Source organism: Aythya ferina (genome assembly GCF_964211825.1).
Source record: "Aythya ferina genome assembly, chromosome: 16".
In the NCBI taxonomy this organism is placed as follows: domain Eukaryota; kingdom Metazoa; phylum Chordata; class Aves; order Anseriformes; family Anatidae; genus Aythya; species Aythya ferina.
This window is the reverse complement of record NC_140315.1, coordinates 255920-274255: the sequence shown is the minus strand read 5'-3', so window position 1 is coordinate 274255 and position 18336 is coordinate 255920. Positions and strand designations below refer to the sequence as shown.

At 51.9% G+C, this 18336-nt stretch overlaps 1 protein-coding gene across 4 annotated transcripts in view; it reads right to left on the bottom strand.

Moving 5' to 3' along the window:
- Positions 1-18336, bottom strand: part of CDH22 (cadherin 22) — a 76171-nt gene that overhangs the window by 13844 nt on the left and 43991 nt on the right. For all 4 annotated transcript variants that reach the window (XM_084538065.1, XM_084538066.1, XM_084538067.1 and 1 more), the window contains exons 5-8: positions 14983-15150; positions 13725-13912; positions 12641-12894; positions 5870-6006 (exon numbers count right to left, since the gene is read on the bottom strand). In XM_084538065.1, coding sequence (XP_084394191.1) covers positions 5870-6006; positions 12641-12894; positions 13725-13912; positions 14983-15150 — 747 coding nt within the window. The remainder of the gene's footprint in view (positions 1-5869; positions 6007-12640; positions 12895-13724; positions 13913-14982; positions 15151-18336) is intronic.

Here is an 18336-nt window from a genome sequence, read left to right as displayed (position 1 = left end):
GCCCCGTCATCAAAAAGGTCTCTTTCAGCCCCTTCCACCGTTGTTGAAGCCTGAGGCTCACACAGTCCTGGCTGTGTGACAGTATTAAAATTTGACTTCTCCAAGAACATCAAGTTTAGAAGTGTGACTACGGCATCATCAGCAATCCTTCCTGCGATGCATACGTCCGCTCCTTTTATTTCAATTGCAATCATGACCTACGTGAAAGCTCCTCAACTGCTTTCTTTATAAACGTCCTTCTTCCTTTGAGTCAGTAACTGAATGTAAGTTTGAGTCAGTACCTGAATGTATGAAAAACATTTAGATACAGTGGATAAAAATATCTCCAAAACATCTATGAAATCTGTTTTCTGTAACTTGTGAAGCATAAACTGAATTTACAATGGTCAGAATTGTGATTAAGATCGTACATCTGTGATGAAAAGCACATTGCACCCAGCAGTACTGCAAAAGTCACATCTGCAAGTCCAAAAGCTCTGACATGTGCTTCCTCCCTGTGAAGCATCCCGCATGCGCAGAAGCGCTCCCACCCCTCCACGTGCTCACGTCTACCACTGCCAGGCAGAGCAGCTGATGGGGCAGGCGCTGCCGCTGGCATCAGCCAGGGCTGTCGAAGGGCTCTGGGAAGCAGCAGCTGGCTGTGGAGGCTGTGCCAGGCTGAGTGCGACCGGGGAGGAAAAAAGTCATTTTCCATTGCAGTGTCTCTCCTTGGTATTCCAGCTTAGCTGACTGACATGCAAATTAGTTTAATTATTTCTTCTTCTAAAATAAATTATATTTTGCAGTGGCTGCAATATGTTGTGTCAGGCAAAATTACATTCAATATTTTTAAACTAATTGATGTCAGCCTTGAGAAAACCTGATTGACAGCAGCGAGGAAACTAGGCTGCTACCTAAACGGTTTCCTAAATTAAAATTAAACATGCCGTTTTTCTGCATTTCCTCCAGGAGTTGGAATACTATTAATCTGAAAAGACTGAGGAAGGAGTCATGGAAAACACAGAACAAGGGGGAGATGCTGGAAACAGCAGTGCAGAATGGGAGCTCCAGGTTGATGACTGGCAGCTGCCTTTGCCAACATGGGCTGAAGTACCTGCAGACACGCTGGAGCCCAGGGACTGAGGTCTGCTGCAGCCCCCCTACACCACAGCATCTCCACTCTCCTTGCTGCCACAAGCTGCAGCATGTAGGGTCCTGAGTCCACACTGAGGTGGTGCTGGTGGGGAGCACTGTGCATGGACAGGCTCCCCGGGCTGGGTCTCACCAAGATGTTCCCACTGCACAGCCATGCTGAGGCTGAGACTCACACCCTTGATGAGTCCTCAGCTACAACCCCAACTATTATTATTTTTAATACAATTAACCTTGAAAGTAACCTGAAGAGGATACTATTTCTGGCTTAAAAACATTGAGATGCAAAGCACCAAGGATTTGCCCTGTGCAGAAGCTCCTGGACAGCCAGCTGACAGAGGGACACCGAGCAGCTCCAGGCAACTCTCTTAGTAAACGCTGGAAGCTTTGCAGCTGCAGCTGGCTGTGATGAGTAGGGGCTGTGGAGATGCTTAGACATCCCCTCCACAGCAGGAAGGAGGAAGGCCTTGTTTAAGCTGTGCTGGGATCCAGTGCTTGCCTCTCTAGATCTTCACACAAGGTCACACTAAAGCACTTTGCATTTTTACAACCAAACCTCTGCTGTGAACCTCCAACTCTAAGCACTGCTGAAGCAGCTGTACCATTTGCACTGCTACCTGCACACTCAGCTGTGTAGCCACCCTGCACACAGAAAGGTGCTCTGCAGCTTCCTGGGGCCTTAAAGCACTGTTTGAGGAAAGCCCAGCAGACTGGGTCTTGCCGTTTGTGGCTGCAACACTCCCAAGAAACACAACTCACCGCCATGGCATTAGGCATAGCACACAATCCACCCTCTTCTGCGTCAAGACCAAATTGGTACAATACTGAAATCAGAATTTTTACATTAGTAGGGAAGCCGTAAGAGCCAGGGGTGGAATTTTAATCCTCACTATCTCAGCAAATTGGCAGAACAAAATGCAGATTAGCAGACTGGGATGGGCCACTCTGCTTTCCAGCACCCGCACAATGGCACAGGGTGGTTTTGTGGATGTCAGCACAGCTGCTGATTGAAAAGCAGAGCATCGATGGCAAAGACACAACAAGGGCATGCCAGGGGTACAACTCATCGGACGCGGGTGGCCACATCAGAGGCTGGAGCTGAAAATGTGGCTCCAAGCTGCAGGAAAGCAAAGGGGAAGCAGCAGATCAGCCAAGTAACATATAAATGGCTCTCACCTCTCCTGAGTCCTGCCCGGACTCAGCAGCATGAGAGTCATTAAATCGCATCCAAACACAATGCTCTGATTAAAGCCGGTCTCCAGCAGGAAGATTTATCATCTCAATTACCAGCAGTGGACACAGCAGTCAAGGCCTCATCATTTTACATGAGCAAAGAGGAAAACAGGAAGAGAATCACTAATATTAGCCCAAGGAAGGTAAACAGCTTGTGAGTGAGATGAAGATTTATGTCTGGAAAAGCTTGGCCTGGTCCCAGTCCAGATTTACTGAACAGTCCCCATGTTTCCTGCTGGCTGCACTGTTGCAAGGCCAAATACTCTGCTCATCAGCTGCCTGGCACAGGCAGCTCCTGCTGGGGAGCGCCTGTTCTGGGAGGGGCCCTGCCCTCCCCCTGCTCCCCAGCAGCACACAGCCCAGCCACAGACACAGGCGTGCTAGGAGCCTTCTGCTGCTTTTCTTACTGCTCTTCAGGTGCAAATGCAGTCTCTTGAGTTTTCTGCAGGTGGGTCATGCACCCCTAAACACAGTCCCTGGAGCACCTAGTCCTAGGACAGGCTTTCTGAGGTGTGGGGACAGTGCTTGCATGGAGCTGAACAGCCAGCCTGCCTGCAGGAACATATGCTGTCAGCTGGCACGCTCTCCATCAGCTGCAGCTCATTAAAACCATTCACAGGGCAGTGCTGGCGGTGGACAGGGAGGTGTGATCCAGGGCACACCACCGGAATCGCACAGGAACAGCTTCCCACCAGCCCTGAGCAGACCCAGAGCCAGGGTGGTGACACACCTGGGAGGCTCACTCCATTGTTTCTGCAAGGCTTGCATCTGACTGGGGAAGGAGGAAGGATATTTTACTACTTGCCTCCGATGGAGTTGACACCATCCTGTGGCTGCAGGCAGTCTCAGCGGCAGACAACCTGCACTTTGGTGAGTGCAGGACTGGGCAGCCCTGCGAGCCCCGTAAGATGAAGGCACCAGGCACACCGACAGCAGCACAGAGGCTCCCAGCCACCCTGCACTCACACCACTGCTGCCAGTCCAGTGCCACGCCAAGCACAGCATGACAGCTGCTGCTCGGCCCCACTCCCAAGCCCCTCTGTCACTTTGAAGGCCTTACCTTTACAACTGCCCTTTCTGCCAGAGGATTCAGACATAAATTGTACTCTAAATTCAATATCAGTCATTAATATTTCATGATTACAAAACGTTAAGGATAATGTCACTGGGAGGAATGTCTGGGCAGTTAAAACAGATGAGTCAGAGCCCGCTGATGGGAGAAGTCAGAGCACTGAAGAGTCTCCCCAGCTTTTGAAGCAATGCAGCCTGACAGGCTCTCCTGCCGGAGGGTATCCGCAGCATTTACTGACTTGCTCTGAAATCTTAGATGCTGCGTATAAATATTTTCCTTCTGATTCTTGTCACCTCACATTTCCTCTGGATGCTGAGCTGTGCGGCAGCACCACAAGCCCTCCTCCCTGGCCAGCGCTGGCAGAGCCTCCCCTGCAGAGCCCCGGGGCTGCCCCGCAGCCAGCAGGCAGGATGTGTGCAGCGGGGCACCACGGCCGGGCGCGCGGGGCTCACCCAGCCAGCAGGCACAACGCATCAGCGCGGGGCAACAGAGCCAGAGAGGTCCCAGCCTGGGGCAGCTGGGGTCTGGCCAAGGGCACTGCCCCTCCTTCCCTAGGGCAGCATGGGCACAACAGTGCCCCAGCCCCGCGTGTGCAGATCCCTGCCAATGCAGCGTTGGCCTTCCTGAAGCCAGAATGATCCAGCAGAAACCAGCCTCTGGGTCCCCATTCAGGCCCCTGAGGCAGTTTCTTCAATCTGAATAGCATCTTCCTATTAAAAAACGAGCAAAGAACCAGGAACCCCGTGGGGTCTCTCCAAGCAAAGCCTAGGAAAGCTCATGCACAGAGTCTAACAGGCAGGTCTTGGCAAATATCCACAGGAACGGGAAGGTGCTTTGCAGCCAAAGCAGCTCCCCGGTATCAGCTGCCATGGGGTGGCAGAGCACAGCAGGTCCCAGACAGAGCAGGTGACTTGTGCATAAGAAATGAAGAAAACTGAAGAACATGGCAGTACTTTCCTGCTTCCCAGCACGGTGCCTGGGATTGAAGCCCATCTCCATCTTAAGACTCAGAAAAAGGAAGAACTCAGTGAAGATGAGCAATCTCTGGGGCCCCTGGGCAATATCCACCATCATGTGGGGGAACCTGCACAGCCTGTGAGCCAATGTTCACACTGTGCAAACATTACAGAGGGCAGCAGGATAGCCAGGGCAGTCTCAACCTCTTCCTACCCACAGTGCAGCACCTGCAGGTAATCAAAGCCTTCCCTTTGCTGCTATTATCTTCTTTTCATTCCTCAAGAGGAGTTTATTCAAAGCTCTTTTGAGCAGCAGGACCCAGGTCTGTTCTTTACTGGAGTAAAGAAGACAAACAGAACTTCTGCTGGAAATGTCCAAGCCAGGCTCTGCCACCCCAGTGTCACACAGGAAAGATCAACCAACAAACCCTGCACAGCCCATGAGCTGCTCCCTCCAGGCTCTCTCAGCTGGGTGTGCTCAGATTTGGCAGTTACTGCAAATACAGACCCTGGGGTAGCACAGCCATGGGGAAAGGAGATGACTGTCACACGGGAAGGCCAGAAAGGAGCTCATTTCAGAAGAGGACAAGAGAGCTTCCTCTCATCCTCTGCCATGGCGCTTGTCTGGGAGGCCACGGGGTGAGGCTGAGTGCTCTGGCTGGGGCTCAAGCAACCTGGCAGTGCCAAACCCAGCAGGCAGCTCTGCTGCTGCCACCCTCAGCCCCTTCACCAGCATCCCCCTGCCTTTGTCTCACGAGGTGGGTGCTCCCCGCCCTGCCTGTCACCACACTGAGTATTTATTTCACCAACTAAAAGCACCTCTCACTGGGTAGAGTAGAGCATGCAGGAGGGGAGCATCAGAGGCAGGTTCAGAAAACCTCTGGGGGCTCTTCCCAGTTTGCAGCTTTCTAGCCCCCTGTGGGGGGTGAAAATGCAGGTCTTGGGGCCAAGAAGGAAGGGCACGGGAGGCATCCAGAGCCACATACCTGTCGTGCAGGTACAGCCTGCCACCACCTTGAGCCCCCAGCATCAGTGAGTGCTGGCAGTCTCCATTTTGCAGGGCTCCAGCTGAGGGGGCATCCACCTGCAGCATGCAGCTGACCAGGAGGATTTGGTGACATGAACACACATCTCCAAGAGCCCCCTGAGCTGCTCACCAGCTGTGAATGCAGGGAACAAGCTGCACAGGGATGACTGCCAGAGCTGGTGCATAGCTAACACAAATTTGATTAGTGTTCATCAAAGACACTATTCGACCACGATCCCTTATTAATGACTGAGTCAGGAAGAGTATTTTTAGGTTGTCTAGGGAGATGTCAGACTAAGTAATGCTGCGTTTATTTATTTATTTAATTTCAGCGTTAATTAACTGTTGCACCTTGGTCACCTTTGCAGTGAAAATGCCTGTATTTCTCCCTCTGCCCCTGATACAGTCCAATGCAGACTGTCTGCTCCGCACGGCGCTCCTCCATCTCACCTGCTTCCATCGCGAGGACAGTGATGTTGTGCCACCCTGCTGTCTCCCGGTCCAGGACCTTTCCTGTCACAATGGCACCTGTGTTGGCGTCGATGTCAAAGATCCTCTCTGTGTCTGTGCTGCGGTCGATAGCATACCTGAGACCAGGCAAGAGGGAAAACCATGAACAACTGGATGTGCCAAGGCCAACCTCATAGTCAGCCCTGGGGGTATGGGGTCTAATGCAGCAGGCACTGTCACCGCTCTCACTGCTCCTCTGCTGCAGCTGGCTACACGAAGGCCGTGTCTCTGCCAGACTGACAGCCCAGAGTGCTCTCATAAAATTAAAGTGTGGCTTTTGGTGTACAAAGTAGAACCAAATGCAGACTGTGGACAAGGGGTAAAACCTGCTCTGATGGGAACCTCGTGTTCAGGATAGAGCAGTACAGAAATCATGGGCTGTAACTCCAGCCATGACTTTGGAAAGCTGCTGAGCTGTAGGCTCAGGAGCTTCAGGAAAGCCGTTAACTAAAAGTGAGCCTCTCTCACACACTACCCCCTCCCACAGGACCCAGACGAGAGCACAGCAGCAACAGCAGGTACAAGTGGCAAGGTCCCCTCCAGGCGCAGACCAAACCCCTGCAACCAGCGCAAGAACCCTGGCAGCAGAGGGGTGGGCAACAGCCAGTGCCCCTGCAACCAGCGCAGCACGTCATCCCCCACAGCCCCTCAGCCTGCCCTCTCTGGGGATGCCTGTTTTTACCAGGGCAGCCTGAAGGGCTCCAACCCAGCAGAGCCCTGCTGCAAGCCGCTCATTCTCCTTTCCTGGGGTTGCTCCAGCACAACCCCCTGAAGCCCCTTGCCATGCCTCCACAGCAGCTCCCTGTGCCCGTGCCTTGGGAGCACTGTTCCTGCCTCTGTCACAGCTCGTGAGAAGGCAAACAGCTAGGCTTCACCCCATGCTTTAGCCGTAACACCATGAGCCTACACAGCCAGTCCTGGTGGCATGTCCTGCGTTTCCAACCACTGCACACAGAATAAAGCAGGCTATCATTAAATCAGGTGCAATTAGGATGTGCGCTCCTTGAAGGCAGGGACTGAAAGGGAAGCCCAATCCAACTGAGGCCCTTGAGTGCAGCCGTAACACAAATAACCACCACCACTGCGATCAGAATTAGAAGTCCAGAAGGCCTACAAATCACAAACAATTCAGCATAATGTTATTGTGTGCAGCATCTTTCATACAGACTGCATCCCAGAGTGCTTTACAGAATTAAATAATACAAGACAGCAAAGAGTACAAAGGATAAATTACCAAAAGGAGGGCTGTGAATAAATTAAAACCTTCAGTCACATGTCCAACAACAGAAGGAAGATAAACGCAGAGACAAAGCACGCTGAAAAGCTGACAGACAGGACAGTGCTGAGGGCACGCCAGACAAGCAGAGCAGGACGGGCTGGCACACGCTCAGGATGGTGCGGGCGTGCTGCATGGTGGCTGTCCCAAGTCTCTGTGCCTCGCACAGCCCAGCCGTGCTCTGCAGGCCCACAGCCCAAGCACCAGCCCTGGGCACGGGGCAGCTGCCCTGCACAGAGCTGTTGGCAGCCCCTGTGCCTTCCCACGCTGGCCAGGAGGGAGCCAGCTGCACGTGGATTGCCTCCCAGAGGCACCTATCATCCACACAGCTGAGCATCGCTACCTGATGGAGGCACCTAAACAGAATACAAATGGCTTTATGCCTACAGAATGCCTACTGTTATACAGCACCAGATTGCATTCCTTAGCTCCCTCCTTTTCAGACAGATGGGGATGAGAAAGTACAACAGCACTTACTTGTAGTTAAGGGAAAACATTCAAAAATCACTATCTAAATCTCATTGGTGCACATGCACAAACTATCACGTCCTGCACCTGTGTGACTGGCTTCCTCTGTCTTGGCATGTACTGCAGCCTCTCATCCACTCCGCATTCTCCCACTGCAAACAAAAAGGAGAGGTCTGGCTGCTCTGACTGGTACAGATCAGTACAACATTCTGCTAGAAGAAGGAACAGAAACTGGGATGACAAAACCCAATATCCTTCCAATAGCATAACTCATGTTTGCATAACTGCTTCAATTGTTCTACTGCATCTCTTGACCTCCATCACATCCTCTTCTGTTCTGCTTTTTCCTACTGTCAGAGGTCAGGATGGTACTTCACCTCCATATGCTTCCTTGTGTGTTGGTTAATCCCATGCCTGTTTTGTTCACACTCATATCATTACTGCATAAACAAAGATGTCTTCAAAAGGAAAAAAAAAAAAAAAAAAGAAAAAAGCTTAACAGGAAAACCCAGTTAGTGAAGGGAGACATCACTGAGCCTGAAAACATCTGGCACTAGCTGCCTGCATTCCATCTGCACAAAGTGTTGTGGAGACTATGGAGCACTATGCTGGCATTGGACGTGGGAACTCAGGGGTGTAAGGATGTCAGTCTACTCCCTACAAAGCCACTCCATAGCCAACTCAGAAATCAGAAAACCTGCTCCACAGCACTCTACATGACCATAGACCTCCCCTTCCAAGAGGTTACAGCCAACCCTGTGGAGACCAGGGCTTCCAATGAGAAGGTAACAATTATGCTCATTTTACATCATTTTGTGCAATCTGATCTTTACCAACCAATGTTCTGCTGACCATCACAAGCCTCTCCACCACTAGTAATCCAGCTTCATCTTCACTTGTTCCACCGAAGTGAAACCTGGGAAGTGGCACCAATTAGTCCCTGGTCCTCCGGGTACGCAGAAGTAGGATATATGTTTATTCCTCCTAAAGCCTGCTGCTGTTCCATATCTGGAACTGCAGTCCCCAGCTCTGATTGGGATGCGGACCTTGTAATCCATTTTCCTCTCTTCCTGCTGGCACTGCCTGTTGGTCTGGATGTTACAAGTGACTGTTTAATTTAGACAGCTTTTTTGGTGCTCATCGTTCTCACGAATGCATTTCTCAAGCAGTTTATTTCAATTCTCCCCCTGAATGCAACAAGGAGCACATTTTATGCCATGTGTTTTGTTAATAGGGAGCTTTTCAAGCACTGTGTGAAAAGCTTTTTGTTATGTTTGTTTTTTCCTCCTCTCCCTTTTGTGTTAAAGCAGGTTGTAGTTCTTGCTGTGCTGTTGGAGTCTATAAAATGCCTATGTCCAACACGTGCCTCTGGATTTGGTGAAAGCCAAACAAGAATATCTCTGAGAACCTTAAATCCCAAGCAACGTCTTCCCAGTGCTGATAAAGCCTGGAATGCACACAATCAGAGCACAGACTTTCACTGCAGAGAGAAAAACAAAAGGCTTCCATGTAAACAGCCTCACGTATGCAGACAGTCTATCACTGTTTTACCTAATACAATGGCTCAGCTGAGAAACATCACACTACACGCAGGAAATACACAGCCAAAGCCAAAATGCCAACTGGAAACTAAATGCTTTCTAGAAAGAGCGGATCCAGCTTTTGTTAGGCAACAAATAAGGATGGAACAAAATAGAAAGCACCATTCTTGAGAAAGGCATTTTCTGCCTGCCCCGTTGTGGGTTTCCATGTTCCCCAGAGGAAGGGGGCAGCCTGTGCCGTGCTGAGCTTCAGCACAGCTCCCTGCTTCACAGCATCACTGCCGGAGGGAGCGCGGCCCTCTCCAAGCAGCCACAAGCTGGGGCCCTCTGGGTGCCCCAGCAATCCTCCTGCCCAGGCAAGCGGCTGCAGCGGGTGCCACATCCACAGGCAGCCGGGACACAGCCCCCCCAGAGAGGGGGGAGCAAGCAGTGTCCCTGGGATGGTTCCCACCACAGGGGAGTTGGACACTACTTCAGCCCTCACATCTTCATAACAGGGCACTTCAGGATCAAACCTGGCTCACCTGGGAGGGATTTGTTCTCGCACCGAGCAGCCACATCTTCATGGGACAAGTGAACTGGCGGGGGGCCGGGAAGTGCCAGGCTGTAGCCTGCCTCCAGCAGCTGCTTCAGGCCAGCCACTGCAGCAGGAGCCACAGAGCCCTCTTTGTGTTCACTTGGGGATGGAATCAAAGAGCCAAGGGCATGTCCTGTCCCATTTGGCTAAAAATACTTCCAAAACCTCGTTATTGGCAGCCTGGTGTCAGCAGGACCTGGAAATGCTGACAGAGCTGATTTTTGCTCAGCTGTCTCTGGTGATCCTTGTTCTTTCTTGCCTCAAGGGGAGAGTGCCCCTCATCATGACAGAAGGTGGTGGCCCTCCTCTCTTCACATGGCAGAGCCAACAGAGCAGAGTCCAGCAGACAGCAGCCCCTGCAGAAACACAGCCACGTTTTTGCTCCCGCCTCTAGCAGAGGAGGATCAGGAAGTTACAGGGATCCACTGAACTGCAAAGAGTTGAAAGTGTTCATGCCAGCTTCAAGGAACTGAGGATCAAATGCTGGTCATGCTGTCAGGACCGGTTGCTCTCTAATGTAACAGAGGTGAAGTACAAGTGCTGGCTTCTTGCGACTGTACTCTGAGTAGCACACTTGAAATGTGAGGTGACTTACTGCCGTCTCCTGCTGACGGGCTAGTGTCACATCCTGGCGGGGCACGGCAGGATGCTTGCATTAATGTTTGTGCACCACTTTGAAGCTGTGAGCGGCTGCCTACGTGGCAAAGTATTTTATTAAACTACCTGGCTAGCCAGGGGACAGGAAAGCGGGAGAGATCAAACAGTGCCTTCCTCCTGCATTGGTGCCACACCAGCAGCAACCTGCAACTCCACGCAGCACATGTGGGAACAGCAGGGAAGGCTCACCCACCCGCGCTACCCAGGCAAGTGCCAAGGGAGCCTCACAGGAGGATGGACTGGCCGCCCCTCATGCCAGCAGGCACTGCCAGAACAGAGGTGAGTGGAGAGAGGACCAGGTGGAGACCAACTGCCACAGGGGAGCCGGGGGATGCAGGATGAGCTATCTGCCTGGGGAAAACAAGGAAAAATACCTGAAAACAAGGGAAAACTGCCTGACAAGGAAAAACACATTGCAATTCCCAAGCTGCAGCAGATGCCCAGGGGTCCTGCTGGCCATGCCCTCATGCCTCAGCACGAGTAATTACCTTGCCTGGCACTATGCTTTCTGTAAGACAGAGATGCATGTAGAGTAAAGTTTGGCCTGTAATGCTCTTGCTCCTACTGAGTACTTGAATCTGCTTCTCTCTGCTCCTCATCACCTTCTGCACAGTGGTAGAAAGCCTCTCTGCTTTCTTTTGTTCTGTCTGCAAACAAGGCAACAAACTCCACGGGGAAACAGCATAAAGAACAAGAGAAAACAAGAAGAAGAATAGTTCTGTCTCCATGGCACTTTTCCTACAATTACAGATCAGAAAGTAAAATGTATGTTCTGTAGCACTGCTAGAAACACTCCAGTAGAAAAGTACAGGCACATGTGTACACACACACAGATACATAGAAAGACCGCACACAACAGATGAGCACAAGCTAACAGCCATGTGCTCAGGGCAGGCCACAAAGAAAGAAGAAATCAGACATGTAGCCTGAAGGAAAAGGGAACCAATAAGCCAAGGTGCATGTAGGCGCTTTGAGAACACATCCAACAGATAGCACCAACAGTGCAAGTGTTGCATGCTCACATAGACAGTTCATTCTGTGCCAAGGCTGAGTCCCTTACCCCAAAGACAACTTTCAGCACCCAACTTTGACACAATACCATCTGCTAGCTGCCAGGCATCTGTAGATAGCAGTTTTCCATTTGCAGAATCTTCTCTGAGCTTTCTATGTATCTTGATCTTGAAGACCTGGAAATAACCCCCAGCCCACCCTGAACTAACACGCTCCCCTGCAGTCAACACAGCACCCCAAGCAGCCATGCAGGGATGCCATCAGTGGGATCGGTACAGTACCCAAGCCCTCCCTTGCTATCCCAAAGCCCCAACATGTCCCAGTTTATCACTGACAGGGACAGGCTCCATACAGAGCTCTCAAATGCAAAGCCACTGCAACTCATTTGAAGTGAGCGGCTGTGCACAAAGTGCCTGCAGCCCCACCATCACCTGGCATGAGAACACACATTTCAAGGAAATTTTCCACATATTGAGGATGTTTTCAGAACACTAGCTTTTCATCCCAACTGCTCATGACTCAGGCCAGTTGGCAGAGCCAGAAGGCTGCTTTGTGCCTTAGGTAATAACAATTTAACAAGGTAACAATCTCTTTAGCCACAAATTAAATGGAAATGGGAAATGTCCTGTGCAGATAAGCTGCTGTCTGGATTATGTCCCCTGCCCAAATATAAACTCCTCTGATCTTTCATCCCCATGCACACACGCGCACACACACACACAGAGAACTAAGCTCTAGCTCTGCACTTCCCAAGCCTCACCTCATTTATCATTCTTCATCACTACCTGCCTGTCATTTCTGGTTGCTTGCTTGGCCAGTGTCAGGCAGCGCTGCAGATGCCTCACTGTCAGCAGCAAGGACACGCAAGCATCACCCCGCCACCTTCCCTGACACTCCCCTGACAATTGCAAACCTGTCACTTGCCAGTGACGTGTCTGTCACCTGCAAGATGGCTGTTCTAGCTTGCCTGTACCTGCGTGCAGACTGTCACTCACTGCCAGCCCTGCGCATGCACAGTGCTCATCACCCTCACCTGCTCTGCCCCTCCACTTCTCCCATTGCCTCCCCTCCACCCCATTGATGGTCGTGAGCCCTCCAGCCACAACCATCCCTTGCAGGTGACCCCATGCCTGCTGCTAAAAGGAAAGGAAGAGGATGCGAAATTTAAGCAGATGCATTACCGGACAGGGTGGTTCGCTGTATCAGGGTCAAGGGCAGTGACCACCCCCACGACAGAGCCAACTTGTGCGTCCTCCTGGACCTCCATCAGATTGGAGGGGGGCCGGAACTCGGGGGGCTCGTCAACATCCAGCACAGACACCCGCACGATGGTTTGGTCCCGGAAGGTGCCCAGGTCCACAAAACGTGGGTCCACGAACTTGTTCAGGGCCTCCACCACGACGGTGTGCACTTTTTTTGACTCATAGTCAAGAGGCTGAGACAACAGGAGAGAATTAGCCACATTCGGATCAAGGAGCCCCTGTCACTGCCCCTTCTTTCGCAGGCCTCTGCTCGGCAGACTTTGTGGCAGCGCTGGTCTGCTCTCCAGAAAGGGCCCGTGAGCTCTTGCACCTACACTCTGCCCCCCCACAAGCAGCACCCACACCAAGGGGAGCAGGAAGAAGAGGAAACCTCCAGCCTGCTTCCCAGGGACCCCACTGGGTGCCCAGACAAAACCCATCAAGAAGACAGCAGACTGCATGTTGGCAAGTGAATGGTTTTGGATCATTAATCACCCTGTGATTATTTCTACAGAGGCAGGGAGCTGAATGCAGTGGCCTTGGTGAATAATAATTTTTTTCTTGCCTGTAACAAGTATTTGCTTGATTGTTTTTGCTGCTAAAGCAGAGAGACTCAAAGTGTTGTTGATCAGGTATGGGAATTAAACAGGCATATTCCTCTTCCTAACAGGTGCTATCAATAACAGCTGTAAGCACTGGTCTCCACTGCCCTGTGCACAGCTTCACCCAAACACTGCTCGCTTCACTGCAGCCCTGGGAGCTGTGCTGTGCCAGGCTCCTGTAGGCAGTACACTGCTGCTCCTTTTCAGCCTTTCCTCCTAGACACAGGTCTGTGCTTTGCCATCCAGGCAGAACAGGTCTCTCCCTGTATCTGCAAGCACAAAAACGCAACTGCTACTTCTACAGCAGCACTCAGAAGAGAATTTATTTCAACTCAAATGCATCAGCAGGAGTCCCCAAATAAAAAGGTCCCCCTAGAGATCCCTGCCCTCCCTCTATCCAACCAGCTCTCCTTCTCTCTCACCTTCTGTACTGTGATAACAGCCTCTTGGGTATTGCTGTCTGTGGTGACTTTGAACATCTCCACTCCTTCTTCATCCTTCATCTGATATGTCATATCTGTGTTCTCCCCGACGTCAGAGTCCTCTGCCTTTACCCTCCCGATGGCGGTGCCCACAGGGGCAGTTTCAACGATGCTGAATTGATACATCTCTGGAGGAGAGAAAGGCACCAGGTCACAGCTCCTGCCTTTGTGCCCTCTCTACTCGGGTATGCCCATCTGCATGCCTGCCTGGGGCCATAAGGGCTGCCCGAATTCTACCAGTATCTATAGTCCAGAATGCCCTACCACACAAAAACACAAACCCCAGTCAAAAACAAGGCCTGCAGGAAGATAACTGGAGAGCACTAATGTTTTGAAGAGCCAGGTAAAGAAAAGGGTGGTTTCTCAGTTTCTTTCTGGTTGCACTGCCCTGCAATCAGTGTTCTCCAATTCTTTGCAAACTTTGCCATTTCTAATTTCCAGAAGCAGCAGCTAAGAGCTGAGCTTCCTCCAACTGCAGCATTCTTTCTAGTCTGTCAGCCATGTGCTCACACCCTCTGCGGCTGCTGTGCAATGCAGAAATTGCACAACCCACTCTTTGCAGCAGAATCACCAATTCGCTTGGGGAGTCCCAGGGGAAGACAAGAGCAAGCCACAGGCCATTGGCCATGACTTGGATAACAGGGCTGTCTAGTGACCACACTGCTGTCAGGGTATCAGGCAGTGTCACGATGCCTCCTGCTCTGGCAGAAGGTGCCAAGCCCTGAGGCAGCAGCCAGGAGGGGTCAGGCCAGCAGCCAATACCCAAGTCCCTGCCCAAGCCCCTGGAAGAAAGCAGCAGGATAGATCAGGCTGCCAGAGTGGCCCAGCACCACCATCTCCTGCAGCACTGCCCAAAGAGGGTCAAGGAGGGGTTATCCCTGCTCTCCCCACCACACAGCCCTGCTCTTTCCTGGGGCCTTGGGCAGGCTCAGCCAAGGGAGCTGCCCCTCCATCACACTAGTAGGCAGGGGTGCGTTCAGAACCAGGCACACAGTTCTGCACGCTACAGTGCCTTGGTGCTGCTGCCCTGCACACAGCCCAAGCAGCAGGGCCGGCTCGCCTGCACCCACACGCCAGGCCGTGCCGCAAGCCGAACTTCTGTCCTACCACCCACAAGGACTGGGCCCGTGAGCTCTTGCACCCACCACCCACAAGGACTGGGATCAGGTGCTCAGTCCCTACTGCTGTCAGGACTTACTCTGAGGGAAGCGTGGTGGGTTGTCGTTGACATCAGTGACCACGATGGTGACTGTGGTGGATCCGGACAGGCCACCCAACTGTCCAGCCATGTCTGTTGCACGGATCACCACCTCGTACCGGTCCTGCGTCTCACGGTCCAGGTCAGCCACAGCTGTCCGGATCACACCTGGAAGTCGGCAGGACAGCATGAGTGCAGGCACATCACAGAGAAGGGGTTGCTGGAGGATTACCTAGTCCAAGCCCTGTGTCAAAGCAGGGCCAGCTAGATTTCCCAGCCTCTGTTTGTGTGGCAGATTATCGAACACTTCACTAATTTTCATTCCTCTTTTCTGGACTACTCCAGTACGCCCCCATCTCTCTTGTATTTGGCAGCCCTGGAGGTGACACAGCATTCACATAATCTCACCAGTGCTAGGTAGAAAGAAAGCACACCTCCCCTGACTGCTGGTGATGCTCTTTATAAGGCAGCTCTAGGTGCTGCTGGCTGCCTTTTCCATAAGGACACATTTAGCATCTGCTGCTAAAGACAGCATCTGCTGGGCCCTGGAGCAAGCAAACTCCTTTGCAGCCTTCACAGAGATCACACAAGCAAAAATTGACCAAGGGGAGAAATGTGCTTTGGAGAGAGGACCAAGTACAGGGAATTGTCAACCAGGCAGAAACAAACTGAACCCACCCTCCTGGCACCTGGCCTCCATGGGCCACCAACCCAATCCCCACAAGTCTCAATGGCCAATTCGCAGGTTCCTATCACACAAGGTCCCTGCCTAGCTGCAGTTACTGGGGGCTGTCAGTAGCTCCAACAGGGTTAAACTTCCATTTGGAGGAAGTTTTTGCTTCCCCCCAGGGAGGCCAGGAGCAGGTGAAGGATTGGCAGGGGCCAGAGGTGCTGGGGCCAGCTGCAAGGTTTGCAGAAGGCGGCTGTGTAGAAGCCCCAGCTGAGTCATGAAAGCCCTTTGGCACAAATCCGCGGCAGCCCACTTATCCTTATCTGCTCAGACAGGAGCCACAGGAGGGTGCGCACAGCTTGGAGCCACAGGAGGAGCAGCTGCTGCAGAGCAAAGCAGCACGGATGGGACAAGGGCGATGAGGGCAGAGCTGGTCCCGTGTCCTCTGCCTGCCTGGCCGGCCTCCACCCCAGTCGCTCTCCCCATACTGGTGGCTCTACGCACCAGTCCTGTGGCTGCCAGGACGGGCTGAGGGCAGCAGATGGCTCCTGCCACAGCCCGAGGGGCCACGTGCTGATGGCATGCACGCACCCAGGGCACTCACAGTCATCGACTCATTACAGAACAGCAGCACCTGGCTCCACTTCATGTGTGCCCAGTTGCCCATGCATGCCTGGACGACACCTGAACGAAGAATAGGATAGCTGGAGAATCAGGGTCAGGGTATTTCCAAGAGTATGGCTGCACAAAACCCCTCATTTTGAAGTGTCCCTCTAAGTTAAAGAGGCTGAAGATGCTACTGTTACATGCCCTATGTACCAGAGGCCGAGATCATACTAGAGACCTTAAAGCAAAAAAAAATATATATATATATGGTATGTTAGTGCTTTTTATGAAATGAAATCTAAAAAAGTCTTTATAGGTCATCATTCATCTGGGCTTGGAGAAGTGACCAGATCAAAATATACAGGAATGTAAAACAGGAAGGAAGGAGTAGTGAAACCCAGAGAATACTTAGAATGGCAGAAGACAACTTCTTTTGTCAGCCACAATGTTTCATTTACATGGAAACAAAGCACAGAAGAAACATTTTGAGAATGAAAGAAAAAAGTGACTGCCCTTGGGTGGCACCAGGGGCACACATGGGACATGCTGCTAATAACCTTGTATTCATGTACACATTCCAGTCCAACTACCCCAGCAACAGCCCATAACAGCCAGAGATCAGCCTAAAATCCCCTCCAGCTCAGTTTCGTAACATTCCCCCAGATTTAGACACTGCTTTAGGTTTTTGTAATTGCTCTCTTCCAGGCTTTCCCATTTAACTATTAGCTTTACCTCCTCTTATTATGAGCCCTGCAAAATCCTCCTTTGCTTTGTTTCACCAACAACCCTGCCTGGCATCAGGGATGATGTGGGATGGGGATGCCCAGCTGTGTCCTATGTAGCCTCCAGTGATGGGGTGCATCCTGGTGGGATTGAGGAACTCCGCCCGTGCCATAAGGACAGCAGAGGTTCACCCAAATCCTCATGGGACTTGCAAGACATTTGCCTCATGCTACAAAGTGAGCAATGGCAGTGCACGGCAGCTGCCCAAGCCACTTGCCTCACCAAAGACTCTCTGGGCAGCCTTCAGCACAACCTGTGCAGGGTGGAGGGGCGTGTTGGGTGCCATCACACAGCTCCCACACAGCAAGCTGCAAGGAGGCAAGATGAGGCCTCAGGGACATACCCTGAGACTTCCATGCATCAGCCCACTTTGCATCACACATGCATCAGCAGGCTTTCACAGCTTCCCTGTTCACATGTCCAGCATGAACTCAACCTCCTGACAAAGGCTGCAGACGGATGGGTCACACCAAGGAGCCACTGGTGCTGTGGCCCAAAGGTAGTCAAACAGTACTGAGCTGGAAGAAAGAAAATATCTTTTTCCTCCTCTGCATGACATTACAGGTGCAGCAGTAGCTGGCAACACTGTTCTGTAGACATTTATCTCTCCTTGCTTTCTGAAACTAGCAATTATTCCAACAATTACCATTGTTAGGATTTATTATAAAGACATCACCACTGCTTTGGATCCTTGCAGCTCCCTGGCTCTTATGGACAGGCAAAATTTCACCCAGCGTCCTCCAGTCCCTCTGTCACATCAGTTCTGTAACTGCCTGGACTGTCACCTGCCTTGAGCCCCATGAATCAATGGGAGGCTCTGCCTCACCCACCACCTCTTGGGTAGGTACTTCCAGCAACTGCTGGTTCACACCCTGGGGTAATCCTCAGCCCTTCTATTGCTCTTTCAACGAGGTCCACGCTCCTCATCAGCACACCCATCAGAGGCAGCTCAGGACACTGTCCAGCTCCTGCTAGGGAACATCCCAGCCCCTCTGCAGGGGTGTAGCGGGTGTTTGCCTTGTGATGTGCCAATGGTCTATACTGGTTGCCCATTTCCTCCTGGGTCTGCTGAGATGCAGCCATTTGGCCAGGAGTCCCACCCTGCCTCACCCAAAGGGATGAACGCACCTCCAGGCAGGCATCCTGGCAGAACGGCAACCTGCAGTCTGCAAGCAGCAGGGCTGGCCCTACAGTGGTGCCCATTGCCCAGGGGCTGCATGGGACTGGCCTCAGCTGGTCATGTTTATAGGCTTCTCCTGTCGCTCTGCTAGGAATATAAAGCCGTTATTTCTGGG